The sequence below is a fragment of the Phyllobates terribilis genome, unplaced genomic scaffold, assembly GCF_046119375.1.
Source record: "Phyllobates terribilis strain yellow unplaced genomic scaffold, ASM4611937v1 Scaffold_8__6_contigs__length_399053987, whole genome shotgun sequence".
NCBI classification, from domain to species: Eukaryota; Metazoa; Chordata; class Amphibia; order Anura; family Dendrobatidae; genus Phyllobates; species Phyllobates terribilis.
Genome location: NW_027362768.1, coordinates 295,496,207 through 295,511,145, shown reverse-complemented (window position 1 = coordinate 295,511,145; position 14,939 = coordinate 295,496,207). Strand labels below are relative to the sequence as shown.

The window sequence follows — 14,939 nt, the reverse complement described above, 5'->3', positions numbered from 1 at the left end:
CCTTCCTCTGGATCAACACGGCCCATAAATAGGTTTAGTCTAATAAATGAATAATTTACACATATACATGATACTAAAATATAAATTAACTCCATCTTTAAATAAAATCTCTTTTAACCCCCTATATCTTTGTGTTTGTCTTTATTTCATTGGACGTCCTTGTTGTTATTATTATACTGCCCCCTATGTCTTGTGACCGCATACACATTAGGATGAATTTGGTTGAACCCCCGATATCGTAACTATCCTATGATGATAAATAAGCTAATTGCTCTGATTCCTGGGAGTGTCGGCTCCGGAGCAGGAGATGCTGCTGCCCCTCTCATTACAGCTAATAAATGAGAACAGTGATCGGGGTGCCCCCTCTAATTACTCAGAATTTCCTATTAGGACATTGGAAAGAATAGGTTTCCTAAAGCAGACAACAATTGCTGTATAATAGAGGACAGGCTATGTTACAGTGTGAAAAGGAGGCAGGAATTCGGCAGAACCATCCAGCGATAAAACCTCGATTTATTCAAAACCCATTAAAAACAGAAGCATCTAAGGAAACCATGTTAAAACCTGACGCGTTTCTGGCACAACACAGGCGCCCTTGGGCATAGTCGCCCTATGTCACTGTGTGTCAGGGCAGCTGGGAACTATTCAGCTCACAGAGCATTGCTTGGACTGGAAACACTGGATGCAGCACAGCGGGGATGGTGGATCTGCTGCAATGCTGCCCCCTGCAGTCAGGACCCCCATATCATGGTCGCTCCTTCGATCAGATCCTTCATAGAACCTGCATGCAGAAGGAGAATCCCCTGTAAAGAGGTGTCCACAGCGAGAAACGTGATAGGAGCAGTTATTGTGTCATTTCCTAGTGATCGGTATTTGGGAATACAGGATAACAAGCAATATGGCCGCCATTACCGCTCTTACAGGGGGCATCACTAAGCTCTGATACACCCTGCATAGTACACGGTGTAATGACACGTCCCTTCACATTACTGACTTAGTTGAGTAGATTTCATATTACAGAGTCTGGGAAAGGTGAGTGACAGGAGCTGTAATGGCGGCCATATTGTGTGCCGCAAAGGATGAGATTCCCCAGTGCCATGTAGCATTTATGTCCGGAGACTGCCACCTACTGTCTAAGCAGAACCCTGCGAAACCAACATGAAGAGGAAGAGTTTTAGGGAGGAAGAGTCTGGACAGAGCACCGGTGTAACAAGCCAGAGTATACCCCGAGTGCAGACTATACCCGGGGTTTAAAGGAGTTGTCCACTACTTTTACATTGATGCCCTATCCTATCCCATTCAATTGAATAGGAGGCTGATGTGCAGTACACCGCGGCGGCCACTACCACTTGACAGCGGAGCCCCGCAGGTGAGCACTTCCGGCCAGAGCCTCCGATAACAGCTGATCGGCGGGGGTGCCGCATGCGGGACCCCGGCCGATCATACATTGATGCCCTATCCTACGGATAGGGCATCAATGTAAAAGTAGTGGACAACTTCTTTAAGAGGCCTAGGCCATTTCGTATCCCCTCAGGCCGGATTACACCCCATGTATATCAGCAGCGGTGAGTGATATACACAAGAATTACTTAATTTTTCAACATCTTAATGGGGGTTCAGGTTTGTCAGGTAAGTTATGTGAGAAGGTAACTGACTTAAATCCTAAAGTTCTAAACACATAGAGGAGGAACTCTAACATCTGAGTCACTACAACCAACAGGACACATCTCAGATGATAGACTTCTCAGTCACATTGTATTGTAAGATCAATCTTCATAATGTGATTAACAACACAAATACCTACATGGAAGTCAGTATTAAGTGATTAAAAAATGGCACCTAAAATCTCATTTACAAGGGCTCATAAAATAGAGGGGTATATTCTGGAGGGATTATAGTTTGGCCTAGGCTATTTTATACCCCCAGGTATAGTTTGGCCTAGGACAGTTTATCCCCTGGGGGGTATATTGTAGCCTGGGGGGTATAGTTTGGCCTAGGCTATTTTATACCCCCAGGTATAGTTTGGCCTAGGACAGTTTATCCCCTGGGAGGTATATTGTAGCCTGGGGGGTATAGTTTGGCCTAGGCTATTTTATACCCCCAGGTATAGTTTGGCCTAGGACAGTTTATCCCCTGGGAGGTATATTGTAGCCTGGCGGGTATAGTTTGGCCTAGGCTATTTTATACCCCCAGGTATAGTTTGGCCTAGGACAGTTTATCCCCTGGGGGGTATATTGTAGCCTGGGGGGTATAGTTTGGCCTAGGCTATTTTATACCCCCAGGTATAGTTTGGCCTAGGACAGTTTATCCCCTGGGAGGTATATTGTAGCCTGGGGGGTATAGTTTAGCCTAGGCTATTTTATACCCCCAGGTATAGTTTGGGCTAGGACAGTTTATCCCCTGAGAGGTATATTGTAGCCTGGGGGTATAGTTAGGCCTAGGCTATTTTATACCCCCAGGTATAGTTTGGCCTAGGACAGTTTATCCCCTGAGAGGTATATTGTAGCCTGGGGGGTATAGTTTGGCCTAGGCTATTTTATACCCCCAGGTATAGTTTGGCCTAGGACAGTTTATCCCCTGGGAGGTATATTGTAGCCTGGGGGGTATAGTTTGGCCTAGGCTATTTTATACCCCCAGGTATAGTTTGGCCTATGACAGTTTATTCCCCAGGGTATACTCTGACCTGGACCAAACTATACCCGGGTTTAATCTGGATGGAGTATACTGTGGCCTGTTACACCAGGATCGGAGGTTATGTATGCGTTAATAATACTCCCTGCCAAGGACACAACAAGAACAAAGATGTATGTAAAGACCGGGATCACCAATAAAGTAAAAAATATATTTGCGGAATTTTATTAATATTGACTGAACAATCAAAAGTAAAAAAAAATTAAAAAGCATAACGCTTTAGCATTATATCAAGCCACAATATAATATTGTTCTTCAGGCTATTTTTGGGAATTGTGCCAACAGCATATTATATTTATATAATTTGTGAGGATCACGTTATATTATGTGATTTTTGAGTTCTAATATTTATGGGATGTGTTTTATATGGATATATAGTTGTATTTACTGGTGACATTTATTGGAGGATTGGCTGAACAATATTATGTTGTGGCTTGATATAACGCTAAAGCGTTATGCTTTTTAATTGTTTTTAACTTTTGATTGTTTGTTCAGTCTATATGAATAAAATTCCGCAAACATATTTTTTACCTTATTGATGATCCCTATCTTTACATACATCTTTGTTGTTGTTGTGTCCTTGGTAATTTTTTTTGTATATGTCGGGTTGAGCACCAGATCATAATATTTGGGTGCTGCGCTCCATTTCTCAAACTCGTAATACTCCCTGCCAGTGGCCGCGGCCTCGCTTCCATACACTTGTATGTAGAGAGGCCGTGCCCACTAGACGGCCTCGTCACTACACGGGGTGTGGTACATACTAGTGTATGGAGCGACACCGCACACACCAGGCCAGGATATGTATAACTCATACGTACCCTCCGGTCCCGGGTCTGAAACGGGGCAAATGCCCACAGCGCACAGTGCGAGCTCTGGGGGATTCATAAGTCTGCAGTCACACAGAGTAACTGCAGACTTATGGGTTTTGACTGGACAATGCCTTTAACATATCTCCCAACTTCTGAACAACGGAAAGAGGGATTGATCATGAGGCGCTCATAGCGAATTTTGGCCTCACCCCAATCCACGCCCATTTACCTTTTCTTTCTCCCCTGGCAGTAGGAGTTGTCAGAGGGGCGGTGGTAGTGAGGGAAATTCAGCAGACGCCCGAGACTGCAGGGCGGAGACCCAAAATCAGGACTGTCCGCTGTATCCAGGACTGTTGGGACTTGAGATGAGTGGATGGATTCACGGCTCTCCAGTCCAGTGTCCAGATCAGTGGTACCTGGCGGCTGGACAGAAGGCCGTGAATCTCTAACCATCCGGCGTCCCCGGCGGCTTTTGATCACTCAGGGCAGCGCAACGTCATCTGTGCGACCTGCTCATCTCTAGTTGGGACCTATGGATTATTTTTTGTTCATTCATTCACAGTCGGAGCCGCCAGAACTTTCTCATCTTTATGTAGCTTCACTATACGACATCCGGCTTTTTTTGTGTCTGTAAGGCCGTGTGCACACGTTGCAGAAATATTGTGATATTTGTTTTCAGCAGATGTCCGCACCAAACTCCGCAATAACAATCTTTTCCCCACTTATCTAATCCGTTTTTGGTGCAGATGTGAAGCCGCGTTTTTATTCTGTTTTTTATAGTACAGAAAAGCTTTCATTCTGCACTTAAAAACTTATCTGCGTTTTTTTACAGGCGTTTTTTATGTGCTCCACATAGAATCATCTAGAGAAATAAAAGCACCAAAACCACACAGCGGACGCCTTTTTTTGTTAAAGTAGTTTTTATTAAGGACTTTTTTACATAAATGGGGTAAAGAAAAAGGGAAGAGACATATTATATATACACAGTAATAAAGAAGCAAACAAGAACAAAATAAAAGGAAAAAAAAGTCAAATGTAAAGAGATGAAAGATATAGGTAAAATAAAGGGTGGAAAGGGTTAAGGATGAGAAGGGGGAAGGAAAAATATATTTTATTAACCCCTTTAAAGCCCAAGACGTACTAATACGTATCTGCGAACTGGACTTAAGAGCCTGATACGTATTAGTACGTCTTTGCGATCGCGCCCACACAGCCTGATTGTCATAGCTGACACCCAGTGCTATATGCTGGGAGCGGTCCCGCACCACTCCTGGCACATTAACCCCCGCAATGCTGTGATCGAAGTCGATCGCAGCATTGCGGGGGCAAGGAGAGGTGATCGGGATACTCACCTCTCCTGCCAGCATCCAGCGATGTCACCCAATGTCGTCATGACAACATCCGGGTCACCAGACGGCAGGAAGATATTTTGGTCAAGCGCAGTGCATGACCAAAGTATCTTCTGCATCTGCAGCGCTGACAGCCTGTATAGCACAGGGATGGTGCTGCATTCCTGTGCTATACAGGCGATCAGAAAAAAAAAAAAGAGAAAGTCCCATAGTGGGACAAAGAATAAAAGTAAAAAAAAAGTGTTAGAAAGTGAAAAAAACAATTGTAAAAATATAAAAAAAAATAATCCACCAAAAATAAAAATGTAATGTACCCATGAAGAAATATTATTATGAAAATAAAATAAAAAACAATAAAAGTACACATATTTGTATCGCCGCATCCGGAACGACCTGACCTATAAAACTGTCCCACTAGTTAGCCCCTTCAGTGAACACGGTAAAAAAAATAAATAAAATAAGAATAAATAAAAAACGAAGCAAAAAAACTATGCTTTATCATCATACCACCAAACAAAAAATGGAATAACACGTGATCAAAAAGACGAATATAAATAAAGATGGTACAGCTGAAAACATCATCTTGTCCCGCAAAAAACAAGCCGCCATACAGCTCCATCAGCCGAAAAATAAAAAAGTTATAGCTCTCAAAATAAAGAGAAGCAAAAAAATATTTTTTTCTATAAAATAGCTTTTATTGTGTAAAAGCACCAAAACATAGAAAAACTATATAAATGTGGTACCGCTGTAAATGTACTGACCCGAAGAATAAAGCTGCCTTATCAATTTTACCACACGCGAAACAGCATAAATTTAAAAAAAAAAAAAAAAAGTCCTGAATTGTTGTTTTTTGTTTATTCTGCCTCCCAAAAATCGGAATAGAAAGAGAGCAAAAAAAGTCACGTGCCTGAAAATGTCACTAATAAAAACGTCAACTCGTCCCACAAAAAACAAGCCGTCACCTGACACTGTCGGCCAAAATATGGAAAAATTATAGCTCTCAAAATATGGCGATGTAAAAACTAGTCTTTGCAAAAAAAGCGTCTTTTAGCGCGTGTCAGCTGTCAATCATAAAAACCTGATATGATGATGGTATCACTGTAATCGCACCGACCCGAAGAATAAAGTCGTCTAATCACTTATATCGCAAGAGGAACGGCGTAAAAAATAAACTCTCGGGTTAGGGTTGTGCTAGGGTTAGGGTTGGGGTTAGGGTTTAGCTAGGGTTAGGGTTGAGCTAGGGTAGTGCTAGGGTTAGGGTTGGGGTTAGGGTTGGGCTAGGGATGTGCTAGGGTTAGGGTTGGGCTAGGGTTAGGTTTGGGGTTAAGGTTGGGCTAAGGTTGGGGTTGGGCTAGGGTTAGGGTTGGGATTTTTTTTTTTCAAAAGTAAAAAAAAAAGATGACGATATGGCGACCAGTGTTGAGTGCAAGTGCTCGCTACTTGAGTTTGCATCGGGTGGCGGGTATGCACTGAGTATCGTGGGTGTTCGAGTGACATGCTTGAGTCTCCACCCCATATGCTTCGCGGCCAAAAAAACCTTGCGGGGATTGCCTGCCATGTACGAGCGATCCTCGCATGTTTTTTTTGGGAGTCTAATAACCGTGAAACATGCGGAGCGGGGACTCGAGCATGTCACTCGAGCACCCGTGATACATGGTGCATACCTGAGTACCCGATGCAAACTCAAGAAGCGAGCACTTGCGCTCAAGACTAATGACAACTTATTCAATATGATGACCTAATGTTATCAAATTCTGTGTCGTACCTCTGCGTTCAAAATGTTCACTATACCCCTTGATAAAATTCGTGAGGGGTGTAGTTTCCAAAATGCGGTCACTTGTGGGGGGTTTCCACTATTTAGGCATATCAGGGGCTCTCCAAACGCAACATGGCGTCCGCTCTCGATTCCAGCCAATTTTGCGTTCAAAAAGTCACACAGTGCTCCTTCCCTTCTGAACTCTGCCGTGTGCCCAAACACTGTATTTTCCCCACATATGGGGTATTGGCGTACTCAGGAGAAATTGCAGAACAGTTTTTGGGGTTCATTTTTACCTCTTATCCTTGTGAAAATAAAAAAATTGGGGCTAAAACATCATTTTTGTGGAAAAAGTTATTTTTTTTTATTTTCACGGCTCCATGTTATAAACTTCTGTAAAGCACTTGGGGGTTCAGGGTGCTCACCACACATCTAGATAAGTTCCCTGAGGGGTCTAGTTTCCAAAATGGTGTCACTTGTGGGGGGTTTCCACTGTTTAGGCACATCAGGGGCTCTCCAAATGCAACATGGCGTCCGCTAATTATTCAAGCAAATTTTACAATCAAAAAGTCAAATGGCGCTCCTTCCCTTACGAACCCTGCCGTGCGCCCAAACCATGGTTTTCCTCCATATATGGGGTATCTGCTAACTCAGGAGAAATTGCATAACAAACTGTTTGGTGCAATTTCTCCTGTTACCCTTATGAAAATGCAAAATTGGGGGCTGAAAAACATTTTTGTGGGAAAAATGTGAAAATTTTATTTTTACGGCTCAATGTTATAAACTTCTGTGAAGCCCCTGGGGGTTCAAGGTGCTCACCACACATCTAGATAAGTTCCCTGAGGGGTCATGTTTCCAAGATGCTGTCATTTGTGGGGGGTTTCCACTGTTTAGGCACATGAGGGGCTCCCCAAACGCAACATGGCATCCGCTAATTATTCAAGCAAATTTTACATTCAAAAAGTCAAATGGTGCTCCTTCCCTTCCGAGCCCTGCCATGCGCCCAAACAGTGGTTTTCCCCCACATATGGGGTATCTGCATGCTCAGGGGAAATTGCACAACAAATTTTGGGGTCCAATTTTTCCTGTTACCCCTGCAAAAATAAAAAAAATGGGCCTAAAGTAACATTTTTGTGAAAAAAGTTAAATGTTAATTATTTTCTTCCACATTCCAAAAATTCCTGTGAAGCACCTGAAGGGTTAATAAACTTCTTGAATGTGGTTTTGAGCACCTTGAGGGGTGCAGTTTTTAGAATGGTGTCACTTTTGGGTATTTTCTGTCAGAAAGACCCCTCAAAGTGACTTCAAATATGATGTGGTCCCTAAAAAATGTTTTGTAAATTTTGTTGGAAAAATGAGAAATCGCTGATCAACTTTTAACCCTTATAGCTCCCTAATAAAAAAAAAAATGATAGTTCCAAAATTGTGCTGATGTAAAGTAGACATGTGGAAAATGTTATTTATTAACTATTTTGTGTGACATATCTCTCTGATTTAAGGGCATAAAAATTCAAATGTTGAAAATTGCTAAATTTTTGAAATTTTCACCAAATTTCAATTTTTTCACAAATAAACGCAAGTGATATCAAAGAAATTTTACCACTATCATGAAGTACAATATGTCACGAAAAAACATTCTCAGAATCAGGGGGATCCGTTGAAGCGTTCCAGAGTAATTACCTCATAAAGTGACAGTGGTCAGAATTGTAAAAATTGGCCTGGTCATTAATATGCAAACCACCTTGGGTTGTAAAGGGGTTAAGGAAAATGGGAAAAAGGGAAAAGAAAAAATTAAAGGGATAGAAGGAAAATGAAAAAGATTGGTATGTACAGGATAGGCAAAGGAAAGGGGTTATGATACACATATACGATACCTTATATATAAAACATTTAATAGGGGGGAAGAAAAGGAACGGGAAAGGCAAGGAAAGAAAAGGGGAAGGAAGAACGCCTGTAAAACAGGTGGAGAGACAGGAATATAGAGAAATACTAACTTCTAAATAATGTAAAATACTGTTTGAATTCTAAGAGCGGGCGCTGTTCTCATGAAATCACATCCACTTTGCTTGGACAGTTAAACACAGCAAAATTTGTATGCAAAAAAAGCAGCATTTACTCTACAAGTGAACACGGTCTAAATTTTAAAGCAAAGTGGACATGATTCCATGAAATCTCCGCTCTGTGGTCTGAAGACGCTGCTGAACTCTGCGGTTTTGGTGCATTTTTTCTCTATAATCTCCTTCTGAAAAAAAAATGCACGAAGAAAAAAATGCAGCTGAATTTTTAAGAGTAGAATCAAAACTTTTCTGTACTATTAAAAAGCGTTAAAAACTCTGCTTCATATCTGTACCGTAATCGCATCAAATAAGAGGGAAAACGCATAGAAGAAACGCAGAAAACACACAATAATCAGAGAAGATTGTTACTGCGTTGTGTGGTGCGAACACCTACAGACAAAAAGCAGCAGAAAGAACGCAGCATTTACGCTACTTATGAACACGGCCTCAGCATTACAGTTTTATTATATTTTTTATGGGTTTAATAGAGAAAAAAAAATCAATCACGCCAATTTTTTACGTCATTTACTGATCCCGTAAATAATCTGATCACTGTGTTGTGAGGGTCGTTACGATTACAGGGACACCAAATATGTCCGTGTTATGTGCTGATTTGTGATGCTCATTATTTTAAAAAATATGCATTAAAATGACAATATGTCTTTCATTATCATGTGTTTTTCATTATTTTTTAACAATTTTATAGGATGAAAAAAATCTCTTATTCTCCCTGTAGAATAAAAATACATACCGTCCATTGTACACAGCAGTGTATTTCAATCAGTATCATCTGCCTGAAGGCCGAGCCTGCAATACAGATCAGTGACATCATTAGAACTTGTGGTTCAGCAGCTTAAAGCCCCTTATCTGTAATGTAAAGGTTGTGGGCACAAGACCTGGAATGAGTCGCAGAATTTTTTTTTGTATTTGCTAATTAATTTTAATACTTATATAGGAACAAAAAAAAGTTTTCTTCACCTCAGGATACAGGCAACATAAAAATATATTGTTATATATACAATGTATTTCTAAGAATATTTATACTCTGCTTCTGGGTGCATTGCCTGCAATAGAGGTCAAGATAACCAAATTCTCCTATCTATAACATTGTGGGGTATGCCTTGTTGGTAGAGCACCAGCCGATGAACACTAAGATGAACACAGAGATGTGAGTTTGATTCCCACCAGATCACAGGAGGCAGAAGAAGTAAATATACCATTTAATTTATGCAGCGAGCAGCCCCGCCACTGAGAAGAATGTAATTTATGCACGAGAAGCCCCGCCCCGGGAAAAGCTACAGGAGCGATGAAAACGTCGTCGGAGAGGTGAGTATAAAAGTCTGGAGAACAGCTGAGATGTGATGGAATGGGATGCGGGATTGAGCCCTCAAATCGGGACAGTCCCGCTGAATCCGGGACAGTTGTGAGTTATACCTTTAATAACACCACATACTAAAGTTTAAAGACAATCAGATGTGTTTTCAGTTTCTGGAGTTAAAAAAGAGATGGGTCAGTATAAGACTACGTTCCAGAGATCAGCTTTTGGTGCATTTTTGATGCTGCATATTTTGCTGCATCAAAAACGAAGCATCTTACAAATCCAGCAAAGTGGATGGGATTTATAGAAATCTCCTGCCCACTGTGCTTTTATTTTACTCAATGTAACCTCACCTGTGGTGCGTGTTTGAAATAAGCAGCCGGACATTTTCTCTTGCAGGTACGCTGAGTTTTGTGTGTAAATATTTCCTATAAAGTTGCATTACATGCAGAAAATCAGGTAAAATCACACATGCGTCTTTAGTGCGTGTCCGCGGCAGAAATGCATCAATCACATATGTAATCCGCACATAAGAATCTCAACCAGGAAGTATCAAAAACAATGCAGCTTTATTTAAAATATGACCCAGTAAGAAGGGACAAAAAACTCAGCGTACCCGCAAGAGAAATTGATCTTTGTGGATTTGAGGAAATTTCTGCTTCATTTCTGCATCCTGGGCACATAGCCTAAGAGTGAAACAGCTCTGAAAACCCGCTAAAAAACTTCAGTATGAACACAACCTAAAAAAGTATGTCACCCCCTTACGCCTGATAGTTGAATAGTGTGTAGAAATGACCAGACCTTGGATCACTTATCAGCAGTACAACAGATCCTAATGTTAAGCCTGAGGAGCTCTGCAGTAATCAGAGCTGTGATCCAGGAGCTGCCACAGAAGGTCTGCTACTAGATAACAACCATCTCCATGTGGTAGAGCCAGCTACACGCGAGAGCGGCCTGCAACACACGTGACCAAGAAAAGCCAATCAGCCACAAGGTCGCAAAGAATCGTGCTGAAGCAGAAATGTAAAAGCGGCCCTGATTGGGTGCCCGTGACACCGGCAGTGCGGTCATAGGAAGTCGCCGGAAGTTGGTCTCTCCTTTCCCCCCTGTTCGCGCTGCAGTTGCCGGTGGCCACTCTGCAGACTTCATCATGTCGTACGAGGATTATGATGTGAGTGGCTGTGGAATAGATGATGAATCAATCACAGTAGTGGTGTCGGGGGCGAGTCCCGTGTGATTGCTCTCTTTACGGCTGTCGTTATCCCAGTGTGGATGGGTTATTATTGCTTGTGCTCATTTCCCTCTGATCTGTTTTTCTGCAGACCCCATATGATCCCTACAGCTGCCAGGCGGACTATGACACGCACACAGGTAGGATTATTGCTCCTGTCTCCTATGTGCACACTGGGAATCACCTACCATTACAGGGGTTGTCCCCTTAAGAAATCTGCAATCCTCCTGCTGCAGTTTTATAACACTCACCCTCCTCAGATCCAGCACAGAGTCTCTGCTGCTGCTCCTGGTGTCTGTGATTGTCTGCAGCGCTGACATCATGGTGAATTTTCTGTAGCCTGAGATCTACGTAGGCGCCACTGTAGCCAACCTGTGAGCTTAGTGGCTTTTCTCAGATTGACTGTACAAACTACTCAGCTCACTGATTGGCTGCAGCGTTGTCATTGTGACGTCAGCGTGTTAGGCACTGGAGCAGCTGCAGAGACTCGGTGCCAGGACCTGAAGACAGTGAGGAAAGAGGGGTCTGTTATAATAAACTGCAGCTGGAGGAAGATGATTTTCTGAACGCGATCACCCATTTAGTTCAACAGCTTTTAGTTTGTGGTGTTTTCCAGTTCTCAGTGCTACTAACTTTTCATATATTTCTATATTGATCTTTTGTCAGTGGAGGTTCACAAGGCCACTTTTTTTTCTCCATGTCTCACCAGATGTGACTAATTAGCATTGGCTACAAAGTCCCTCTGCTCAGATGCCTTGGCTGGGGCACCCGGCACTCTGCATGCGCAGTTTGTGTCTGCAGGGTCTCTGCTGTTAGAAACCTTTTCCTAAATGTCGCTGTATCATTAGAAATTGTGGATGACTTTCCTAGGGTCTGTCCCTTCCCCACATAGGATCTACCTCATCCTATGTCAGATGTGGGTAAAGTGTGAGTGGTCTCTATACAAGGCAGGTGCCAGATTGTTATTGGAGCAGCGAGAATTAAATAAAAGCAAAAATTGGCCACTTTTGACATAGTGGTTGGTCCTCCTTAACCACATAAATGCTGTTGTCAATCACTGGGCTTCAGAAGTGATCATCATGTCTTCTATATACTGTAGATCAGATTCATGCCCTTGAAGGGGACTAAAAATACAGTAGATATGATTTTTTTATTTATTTTTTTAAAGTGACGTTCGTTATCGCTGCGTCTGTAAAAGTTCAGTAAATGAAAATATAAGTTGCTGTAATTAACCCATATGGTCAGCACCGTACAGAGAAAATAATTGCTGTTTTTTGGTTGATGCACCTCCCTAACAATATGTATACTTTTGTAATCGTTCTGACGTGAAGTATCATATTGCCAGGTCAATTTTTTTTTTTTTAACCATACAATGAACGCTGTAAAAACAAGCCCCAGAATACAATGGCGGATTTGCATTTTTGTTCTTACCATTTTACCCCTGTTGGAATTTTCACCCTACAAAAAGCAAGCCCTCATACTGCTATGCCAACAGAAAAATGAGAAAGATAAGGTTCTTGGAAGAAGGGGAGGAAATTCTTCTTGCTATTTCTTCTGACCACACACAAACGTGCCCACGTGGTCCTGTAACCGTCACCTTGTGCTCTTATTTAGTTGACCTCTTTCTCCTCTGATACAATGAACAAACCAGCACACTAGCTGTGATTTTACCCTGTTGATTTTGCATTACATATTCCACCAGCCTCATTAAAGGGAATCTATCAGGTCAGATAACACTATTAACCTGCAGATATAGGGATATTTATGAAAGTGCCTGGACGTTGTACTTAATTTTCTCCCAATTGGTTTTAACTTTATTTCTCCCTGGAGCCGCCGCTTTCAGTCATACCGCCATGTCCTGAGCAATTACAGTCACTGCTCACAGCGCAGAGAGTGGCAGCTCTACACTGATGCACTTCTGAGCCGACAGTCAGTCAGTGCCGGTCCGTGCTTACAGCCGCTGCTCTCAGTGCTGTGAACGGTGACTAATTTCTCCGGAGACGCCGGTATGACTGAAAGCAGCGGCTACAGGGAGAAGTAAAGTTCACTTTCTGCCAGGTGTTGCATTTTCAGTACGACGACTGGGCACCTTCATAACATTATTAATCTGCAGATTATCCCTGTATTTGCATGTTAATAGCGTGATCAGGTACACTTCAGACTGATAGAATCTCATATTGCCCTAAATGTAAGACTTGCAAAACAGACTATGGCAGTGTAGTATAGTCCAAACGTTCTTGAGCATAATCCAATCAAGTGTAGAACATATTTGGAATATAATATTGTAGGTAAGCCCTATGTTAGCAATATTTCATAAAGAAGGAGGAGTGCATGGGAGCACAAGCTCTGGTCGCTTTCCTATTCTCATACACTCCATTTTTCTGATCTCTAGAAAAGGCCATTTTAAAAGATTGGTTATCGCAATCAGTACCTTCATAACACTTGATTTGAGACAAACTAAGATGTTTGCTGAACATAGAGCGGATAGAAACAGAACGCGATAAAAGAAAAACTAAGCTTTTCCTTGATAATTGAATAAAGTTTATTTTGACGTATTATAGTGCTGTAGAGATAAAACATTTAGTACAAGCTTTTATACACACTGAAAGGAAGGTATCGAAGAATTAGACGGTAAATTGGGAAGGCTGAAGGTGTCACAAAGATTCCAAATGCTGTTACTGTCTTGAGGACTTAAAGGGAACCTGAGTCATTCCATGTCAAGTGGACCAGTGGTCCCCATTCGACCTTCTGCGATTTTGCTGAAAATTTATAAGGATGTACATGTATGTTTGAAAAGAGGTTCTGTAAATTTTTAGGGCCAGTTCTCAAATACATTGGGCACTGTTGACCTTTCACTGGAGGTTCCACCAAGCCTGCGGCTTCAGCTAAGAGGATTTTGCAAACTTTGGCACATAGCCATTAGGGTTCTATACTGGCTATGATGCTGAAATTTGGAATACTAGCTCAACTTTTGCTGCTAAACATGATAAAATTATTACCGGCTATGACAAAACAGTATTTCGGCCGCAATTTTGTGTCAAAGTAGCTTGTAAAACGCGTCGCATAAAATTTATGCCAAACTTTGCCCATATATAACTCAAGACCAAAAACCAATAGTAACCTGTGCTTTGCCCTGTACACCAAACATTGACATGACTTTGCATTGCTGCAATATCACGGTCAAATCATATGTATTTGTGGAAATATTCACACCCACATATGATGAAAAACTTGAAAAAAACGAATTTTACCTATTTTTAGGTCAAATTTCTCAAAAAGGGTACCCCTAAAATATATTAATTCTGATATCATTAGAAAGAGCACATTTTTCTCTACAAGGATCATTGGTTTTTTTTTGGAGTCTCTCAGTTTAAGAAAAGAAAAATGCCACTGAACATGGTGTTATTTATTAATAAGCAATGAATGGTAACTGCACTATTCAAACCCTTGCGTTGGTCCATGGTGGTTATACCACAACCAATTCCCTAAGAATTGGTATTCTAATCCTTTTAAGAATTGTAATAATGCTGTCTTTCGAGAATTGGCAGCCCCATCGCCTAGGAGCCATGGCCGATAGCCGTGCAAGGCCAGCCGCGGGCGGTCTCTTTATCGCAGGTTCCAAAGCCTGAGGGTGGGTGTCTTTGCCTAGGATCCCAAGCCTAATATTGGGTATCTTTTCTTGGTTCCCAAGCCATAATGTTCAGTCTAAGTGGTCTGGAATTGTTGCT

The 14,939-nt window shown here is 41.8% G+C and overlaps 1 protein-coding gene across 1 annotated transcript in view; it reads left to right on the top strand.

The window, feature by feature from the left end:
- The window catches only part of LOC141157754 (eukaryotic translation initiation factor 3 subunit L-like), an 84,621-nt gene that overhangs the window by 65,110 nt on the left and 4,572 nt on the right, over positions 1 to 14,939 (top strand). The window contains exon 2 of the mRNA XM_073645284.1: positions 11,303 to 11,351. Coding sequence (XP_073501385.1) covers positions 11,303 to 11,351 — 49 coding nt within the window. The remainder of the gene's footprint in view (positions 1 to 11,302; positions 11,352 to 14,939) is intronic.